Source organism: Lichenostomus cassidix, chromosome 5 (assembly GCF_008360975.1).
Source record: "Lichenostomus cassidix isolate B80296 chromosome 5, HeHo_3.0, whole genome shotgun sequence".
NCBI lineage: Eukaryota > Metazoa > Chordata > Aves > Passeriformes > Meliphagidae > Lichenostomus > Lichenostomus cassidix.
This window is the reverse complement of record NC_139486.1, coordinates 47610418-47619411: the sequence shown is the minus strand read 5'-3', so window position 1 is coordinate 47619411 and position 8994 is coordinate 47610418. Positions and strand designations below refer to the sequence as shown.

At 50.8% G+C, this 8994-nt stretch overlaps 1 protein-coding gene across 1 annotated transcript; it reads left to right on the top strand.

The window, feature by feature from the left end:
• The first annotated feature begins 6183 nt into the window (after window positions 1-6183).
• PHLDA2 (pleckstrin homology like domain family A member 2) lies at window positions 6184-7671 on the top strand. The gene is made up of 2 exons (XM_085062903.1): window positions 6184-6708; window positions 7238-7671. Exon 1 carries the CDS (start codon window positions 6276-6278, stop codon window positions 6672-6674), a length of 399 nt encoding a protein of 132 aa, XP_084919029.1. The 5' UTR covers window positions 6184-6275; the 3' UTR covers window positions 6675-6708; window positions 7238-7671.
• Window positions 7672-8994: the final 1323 nt, after the last annotated feature.

Genomic DNA, 8994 nt, shown 5'->3' with positions numbered 1-8994 from the left:
CTGGCAGCAGGCAGGCAATGTCAGCCTCAATGGCATGAGCTGAAAACACCAGGGACTTCCTATGCAAAGAGCTCATCAGTGTGAGTCCAGGCTGAGGTCTGAGACATTTATTCCTGCTGCTGAAAAATAAAGATATCCCAAATATTTGTCCCAACAGAATTAGTATGGGAAGTTGAATGCTTCAGTGGGGGAATGTCCCATCATTTTAAAATTGTGAGCTGTAGCCTAAACCATCCCTTGAGCTCATTAGGCATGGGAAAATGTTGACAGCATCCCGAGAGGTCAGTAAATAACCTCACTGTTCAGGGCAGTGCTTGGCAAGCCACTGCCTGGGCTTCCCATTCCCTCAGCAGAAGGGGAAGGACTGAGTCACCATGGGTCCCACAGGGCTGGAGGTCTGTCCTCCCCACTGGCATCTCAGGGTATTCACAGATCCCCCCACGATGCTCAGCAAGCTGCTTTGTGAAGATGATCCTGAGAACAGGCTATATTGAGGTCTGTCAGCATCTATACAGCAGTCCTGGAAAAACACAGCCCAGGGGGTCAATGCCTTCCTCACCTGCATGAAGATGAATCCCAGCTCCTCCAAGCAGGGCCAAGCTACACAGGCACCTTGCAGAAACTTTCTACCTGTTGTATTTCTGCCAAATGTGCTTGAAATTGGGCAAAGAGGCTCAAAGATATCTGTATTAGGAGAGGTACCAACAGCTGAAATGACCAGACAACACAAGGCTCGTTTCTCCATTTTTATTTTAGTAATCAAGCTAAACACCTACACAGTGTGGGGAACACACTACACACACAGTCATGCCCAGGCTGCTGGGAAGAGACAGAGCAAAACAGCCCCTCTCACCTTGGTTTTTAATCCCAGCATGGAACTTAAGTGCTTGGAGTGCTCCTAAGCAGGTTTGATTTGGAACATTCCCACCCTTATTTGGCTGTCTGCTGCAGAGCCCAGCCAAGGACAGACTTACTGGAAATGACATCTTTTCTTCCCAGCCCCTCACAACTGCTCCATGACTGTCTGCAGCAGTTTACAACACGTAATGGTAACACACTGACTCAGTGGGATGAGACATTTCGAGCTTCTCAGGAAAAAAGGGTCTTAGTCAGATAAATATTAGTAAATTGAGCAAGCAGGGCTACGTGCTATTGCTGATTAATCCATGGCTTGCGCATGGTACCAAAAAAAAGAATCTCACAGATTGAGCAAAGATGCTTCCGCTGCTGCCCTTGTTTAAATTAACCCAAAATCTCCAGCCTTGCTGTGTATCTTTTACTGTAATCACTTAACAAACAGCCTCGGTGGCCTTCATCCCCCTGGCTGAGGTCTTTCCAAGTGAACTGCCCCTAAGAGAAGAGCTTCTTCACCTGAGCTTGGCCATCTTGGAGAGAAGTGCCTGAGCTCCCTCTGTGTTAATGGAAACACCTGAATAGCCCAAAGGGAGACTGAGCTCCCTCACAGGGCATCTCCATGATGGGCAGCTGGCCCTGATGGGCTCCACGCCCCTCCAGGAGGTCCTGCCTGCAGAGGGATTGGCACCCACCAGCTCACCAGGGGAGTTTGGAGGGACCCAACAGCATCAGTGTTTCCCAGGACATTTCTCAAGGATGAAAATTATAAGGAACTATAACCAGAAACTTCCCAGAGATACTCTGGAATGGTCCATTTAAAAAAAAAAAAAAGAAAATCAACCCAAAAATATTTTAAGGAGTATAAAGATGTGAAAAAATAAAATAAAATAGGAAAAACATGAAAAATCTCTGCTCATCACAGACTTTCCCCAGTAACAACCCACACTTCTAGTTTACAGCTCTTTAGGGTTTTTTGAGTACAAGTTTCCTAGGAGACCCAGTGGTCACCATGCTGAGCTCCAGCTAAAAGTGCCTGTGGATACAGCAACGCCCTAATATAAACATGGAGGGCAGCAATTTACAATGCAAGACCATATGTTTCTCTGTTACTAATCGACTTCAGCTGCCAGGATTACAATGTCAGTCCTGTAAACCAGCTTTTTCCCCTACAGATGTCATGTTGAAATCATTATAATAAAAGCAATTTTACAGCCTTCAGTCTCCATTTCCCTCTGCTGCTGAGAAATCTGCATTAACGCCGGTGACACTGGGGGTCCTTCTCCTGGGACAGACCCTTGGGAGAGGAGATGCATGGCTCCAGGATTACAGAGGCACAATGGGAATAAACCCAAGGCAGCTGCAGGAATGCCAGTACCCTGCAATGGCTGATGCCTGCAGCTTGAGCTCCTGCATCTTTTGGGAGGGAGTTGGGGCCAGCTGGAAACCTCAGCAGGATAAATGTGTGACTGAATCCCACAAAAAAGGGCAGCAGGTCCTGCTGATATGTATGTGGGGGAGCTGCTGTGGAGTTAAATTGACAAAAACCCCATTTTTTTTCAGTGTGATCCCCATCCATCCTCATCCTTGACCCTAAAGCATGGGCTGCTCCTGGCAGTGCCTGCATGGCTGCTGTGCTTTGTTACCATGACTCATGTAGCTAAGGCAACCTGATGTTGCCAGGAGCAGGGTACATGATGCCTCATACTCGGAAATGATGATCAAATCCCTCCTCTGGAGCGGGCACTCACTTCAGAAACATGTGTCATGGCAAAGCCATGCATGCAGCCAGCAAGAGCTGGCACCACCAGCCCACCCATCGAGGCTGAGTGTGGCCATCCCATCCCACACCCATAAAAAAATCCCTATACACACACATCCTCCTCTCAGCGAGCCAATGCTGTTCCATTCTCCTGGGAAGAGGATGAAGCCACACTTCCATGCCAAATTGCCATTTAGGGTTTTAAAAATGCCCCTGGTAGATTGGAAGTTGCTTTGGGGCAAAGCAGAGGGTGGTGCTGGCACCCGTGGCGAGCGTGGGAAGAGGGAGAGGAAATGTGGGACAAGGCTCCTCTGGCTGAATATCAGTCTGTTTCCCATCACCTTCTCCTGGTTCACACTCACCACTGTGTTATTTCCCCCTCCTTTCTAACAACAGAGACAAATTCCTAAATTTTCAGATTCCTGCCGATGTATTTGGAGGCAGTGAGGGGCTGGTGCCTGATGACTTTACACTTATGGGAGCCATGGTGGTTGTGTTTGGGAGCTCACACACTGCCAGGGCACAGCCATGGTGATGTGCTGGGCTGCAAGAAAAACAATCTCTTCTCTCGCCCTCACTGGTAACACAACTAAACCCAAGGTGAAGGGAGCGACATGTTCCTCCCAGCTGCCAGCCCCAGCTTGGACAGAGACAGCAGCACACACCTGAGCTGCAATCAGCCAGAGTTCATTAGCTTGGTCATGGCCATTCATTATCAAAGCCATCCTCTAGTGACACGTACTCACCCCATGCTGTGACCCTGGTGCCAAGCTATGTGCCAGGGTGAGATGCAGGGCTGCTTCACATCTCTCACCCCTCTCTCCCCGTGCTGAGATTAAATCAGCACCCTGCTGCCAGCTTTTCACCTCGGTTATTAATCCTTGTTATTTAAAAAATAGGGCAATATCAATATTTTTTATTTTCTCAGGCAAAACTAACGCTATATACCTGTACAAGCAGTGACCAGATACCAGGGCATACACTAGGATTACTTGTAAGCAATTGCCATGTTTCCTGGACCAGATTGCTCTAGGCCCCTTGAAGCTCTCCATTCTTTCCTGAGAAATGTTCCTGTAGGAGATTGCTCATGATTCAGCTCTGCTGCCCACTTTGGATTCAGTATCAGTCACCTTTGCTTTCTGTCTCAGTAAATGGAATAAAATTCTAAAACTTACTTTACAGAATTCCTGCATGCTCACAAGGCCGGAGACTTAGAATTATGGTACTTTAATATACTGGACTTTCTTTTTATTCTTTTAGCCACTTAACTAACCCATCTTGGATAAAATAGTGAAGTCTTCATACAATGGATGTATGTTAAGAACTAGGGTCCTTGTTCTGCAAGAACCTGCCTTTTTCCACACTGTGAGCCATTTTTTCACATCCTCCCCCTCCCTTTTTTCTTTTCCCCTAGCAGTTCTCTAATTTGGCCAGCATTGAGGCAAGTTTACTGAGGTTACAGCTGGGGAAGGCTTTAAATATTTCAAAATGATGGATACATGCACAAGAAAAATCACTCAGATGAAAGCAAAAGCGGAAACAGAGACCAAAGTGGGCTGCTGACCCTGCATATACAAATGTAAGTTTCATTTAAAAGCAAATTCAGGTCTTTTTACTGGAACTTTTGAAGCAAGGTGTGCAAAAACATGCCAAGTCCTGCAGCCTTTCCACACCAGCAGCCTTCCTCCAGATGTTCCTTGTATGCTCCTGACTTGCTGCCTGGGTTTTTTTTTTTTCTCTTTTTGAAGTGGTGTTCCATTTCCTGTGACCATTCCCTGTTTCATTTTGGGGCCAAATTAAAAATATCCTAATGATTTCTGCTTAACATCCAGCTCTGCTCCTGGTTGGCTCTAGCTCCCTTATTCTTATGAGGCCTCTTGGTCAGAAACTTGTTTTACAGAGCAGACCAGCATTTCCCCTGAAAATGTAGATGTGCAGCCTAATTAAAAATCAATCTGGGCTGTTCCCCTCACTGAAGCAAAATAAATCACACTGAAAAGTGAGATACAGTGTTGACTTTCAGGGAAAAGCCTGCAGCTCTTCACATGCCAGGGCACAGCCCCACATATGTTCTGCAGTCTCTCTCCCACCCCACAAGCAGTGATGGCCACTGTGGTCTTCCCAGAGCAATTTCCAGCCCATCCCTCCCTGAAAAGCTGAGCCAAACCATTCCTGGCTTATTCACTCATCAATCCCAAGAGCATCCCACAGCCCCCACCCTTTTTCTGACCCTCCCCACAGATGTGCACGCTGCAGTGAATTATCAAAGCGTGCCCTATACTCCAGCAGATGAGTGATTTGCAGCGGAAATGGGTTTGGCTCTAGCTCTGATTTGTTCCCGGGAAATGGGCTTCTGACCCTGCCGAAGTCCCTGGGAATGCTGCCAACCTCTTCAAAAGGGCCTGGCCCTCCTTTGATAGCTCACCTCTGGGGTTTGGCTTGCAAACACCTATAGAGGTGGCGACGGAGGAGAGCAGGGCTCAAAGTCCAAAGGGTGATGCTGCACATGGTGCATTCCTGAGCAAATACTGCTGGAGAAACACCGTGAACAAGTTCATTAAGCACAGCCCTGCCCTCGGCTGCAGCATCAAGGCAATGGCTGGCAAGCTGGAACAGACTTGTGTCAACTATCATGAAGGAATGACAAGATGAAAGGTGTCCAAGAGGAAGGGACTGCAGGCTCACATGTGCCTCTTAAATATCACCTCCAGCTGCCACAGCCTTTAGTGAGTTCCCCATGGTGCTGGGCACTGGTCAGGCTATATAACTGTGGTGCTTTCCCTGGAGGAGGCAGTGGGCTAGGGTGAGGAAAATTGGATAAATCCAGTGATTGCAGGGGATAAAAATAAGGGGAAACAGTGTTGATGCCAAACTGGAGAGGTGGGTTGCCCTGAGGGAAGGACGAAGGAAGGGCTGATGGTGACGGAGCAGAGCTAGCTCAGTGAAGGGTCTCAGATGAAGCTGGTGGGCTTGGTCAGACCCTGGCTGGTCTCTGGGGGTGATCAGGGGCTGGGCTCAGACCAGATGTCCATGGGCGATGGCAGCAACCCCACCACCGGCGAGGCTCGGACCCCTCTGCCCCGGGTGGAGATGGTGCCAGGGCAGACCAATGCTGTGAAGATGCCAAGATCCAGGCCATAGGAACACAGTTTTGGGAGCGTCGTGTACCCAGTGGGGATCTGAGTGCTCAGAGCGGCAAGACAGGGGTGTGTCTGAAATCACAGTGGCCCCATCCTCACCGCGGGGTGCATCCGTGATGGGCAGAAAGGATTTGGTCCCCTCATGCGGTGGCCGCTGTGCACCCGTGCACGGCAGCAGCACACTGCAGACCCTCGGGGAGGCAGCCCCCGGGGAAGACACCCCTTCTGCACCCCCGGCCCACCAGGGCCAGCCTGCAGGACGCTGCCCTCGTGTCCCGGGGATCTCCCGCTGCCCCCATGGCAGAGCCCCGCGGCCACGGGCGGCAGCGGGCGGGAGCGCGGCGGGGGGCGGGCGGGAGGCGGGGCGGGAGGGGGCGGCGGGCCGGGCTCCCCGGGGGAGGCACCGGAAGGCGCCCGGCGCTGATTCATTGCAATAAATTGTTCCCATCGCGGCGCGCCTCGGTCATCGCCGCCCGAGCAGCAGTCGGAGCAGCAGCCGGAGCCACCGCCGGGGAGCGAGGATGAAGATGCAAGCCGAGGTGATCCGCGAGGGCGAGCTGGAGAAGCGGAGCGACAGCCTTTTCCAGCTGTGGAAGAAGAAGCTGGTGGTGCTGACCAAGGACAGCCTCAGTCTCTTCCCCGACGGGCACAAGCGGGCCAAGGGCAAGGAGCTGGGCTTCGGCTCCATCCTCAAGGTGGACTGCGTGGAGCGCACGGGCAAGTACATCTACTTCACCATCGTCACCAAGGACCGCAAGGAGATTGACTTTCGGTGTCCGGACCAGAGCTGCTGGAACGCCTCCATCACCATGGCCCTCATCGACTTCCAGAACAAGCGGGCCATCCAGGACTTCAAGAGCCGCCAGGAGATGGAGCAGGCGGCGGGCACCCAGGAGCGGCGGCTGGCCCGGGCGCCCTGAGCCGCTGCCACTCGCCCGGCCGGCCCGGCCCCAGGTGAGCCCGCCCGGCCCCTCCGCGCTCCTGCCGCGGCGTCCGAGGGCTTCTCACTTTGCCTTTTTAATCGCTTTGCTCACCTGCGGCCGCTTCGGGAAGGCGGGCGGGCGTGGGGCTCGCCGCGCTCGGCGCTCCCGTTTGGGCAGGAGGGAGCCGCGGGGTGCCCAGCCGCACCCCGAAACCGGGCCGTGCTCTGCTGTGCCGTGCTCCTCTGTGCTCCTCTGTGCTGTACCGTGCTGTGCTGTGCCGTGCCGTGCTGCCCGGCAGGGCTTGCGGGGAGCGCTGCCCCGGCCCGAGCCAGCGCACAGGGTTTGGCCCCTTTTGGCTCCTGTGCTGAGAGTACGGCGTGGGGGTGGCGGGGAATGAGAAATGGCACTTGGCAGTGCTTTCCTCACGGAATTTGCTAAAAAAAAAAAAAAAAAAATCTGGGAAAATAAATGCTTGGTGCTCACTCTCCCTTTAAAGCCCCCAATTTTTTTTCCTGTGCCTTGCTTGTTTAACTAACCCACTTTTCTCTTGCTACCTTTAGAGAATACCACTGGATGATAAACCAGATCGAGTGTCTTGGACTGAAATGGGATAGGGTACCAATGAAGGAAAGCAAAGAAGAGAGCTGGAAGCAGCTTGGTTTTCTCCAAGCCCGTTGTGGCTGCTGAGCAAAGAGCCCTGAGCTTTGCCTGAGATGCATAAAGAAAAACCAAAGACTTTCGTACAGGACTTCTAGCAAAGCGTCCATGTGTTTTGAGTGGCACAGCTTTGTGAACTATTATCTTCTATTTATGAGATGCAAGGAAGATTCAACACTGACTGGTGGTGTTAAACACAGTTTAAATTATTTGTAGTATCTATATTTGTATTTATTTTGTTGAATGTCTTTCAGCAGTTACTGGTCTTAATATTGCTTTTGCATTAATGTGTCCATTCCAAATAAATTACTTGAAATGTTCACTTTTTATTACTGTACTCTGGGCTGCAGTAACTTTTGTTGAGGCATATCTGTGGATACAGCAGTGGTGAAGTGGCTTAAAAAGAGTGGGTAGGGCTTGGCTTTTTGGTGCCCTGTACTGGGCAGTGGGAGGTAGAGAATGCCCAGATAACCCATTTGTGTTTGACCTTGTCTCCCAGCCAGGGAGGGAAAATGTGTTGAGGTTCAGTTCTGGTCAGTGGTGGAGATAGAAAAGCCTACCACAGCTTGCATAAGTGCTCCTCTAGAAGCTCTTTCCCATAAAACCAAGCAATGGCAGCTGCAGAAGGCACAGGAGCTCCCTGCCACAGGAAAATGCTGCTCTTTGCGAATGCCCTGCGTTCTCCCCCAGCCCCCATAGCTCAGTGCTGTGCTGAGGCACAAAACTGGATTCTTGGTTTCGGGATAAGAGCGCCAACGCTCTCTGGATTCCTCAGCTTTGTAGCAAAGCAAGCTGAACTCGCTCTCCTTTCTTCCTTCACCTCTGCCGTCTCTAGACAGAGTTAAATTTCTCCAGGATAACTGAAGAATGGAGGCGGGCTCTTTTCCTATAGCACCGGGACCAAGAAGCTTGGAGAAAAAAAACAGCTGATTTTTTGGATTAAAGTACTGAAGTTTTCTTTTGTGAGGCTCAGTTCTCACTAACTAACCTGGGCTTCCTCGAGAGCAATGCTTCAGCACACGACTCAACTCTGGCAGTCAGGACTATGAGCATAGCAGGCAAAGTACTTGCTTGAAACTTGGTCATTTCCAGCAGGTAATTTCCCCTTCCCAATATCAGCACAGATCTTGGAGGAGACTTTGTACCAGAGGAAGTTGCAAAAGTATGTAATTACATAAGCCTGTAGTAAAAGCAAGAGAGACTCAGTACAGGAGGGGAAAAAAAAACCTGGAAGGAGGGTTGGCCCAGTTTCTGGAAGTGGCAGGGAGGCTCTGGCACTGTGGCATGGTACGTCGTGGCTTTACATCTTCCTTGCACATTGCTGGCAGCTCAAGCAGAGGCAGGGTTGCACATGACTGAGCTGTGGATGTAGCAAACCTCTGGCCACAGCATTTGAAAGCCTTTGGCCTCAGTGTCCCCTCTAACCTGAGAATGCTGGGGGTGCATTTAATGCAGCAAAACAATACTCAAAACCAGATGTGTTTTACCCCCCATTTTTTCTTGGAACCATTTCAGGGCGGTGAAATTAAAAGCCAAACCAGAGCAAAGACACTGGCTCCTAATCCCTTCAGTTTCAGTGAATCTAAGCAGGAATCCTGCCTGACAACAGCTGAGGGTCTGGGGCTGTTGCCTGGCATGACATCCGCTGCTGCAGGGGGGT

Bases quoted from the DNA above. Each gene is read 5' to 3' on its own strand.
- PHLDA2 (XM_085062903.1), top strand. From the start codon at position 6,276: ATGAAGATGCAAGCCGAGGTGATCCGCGAGGGCGAGCTGGAGAAGCGG.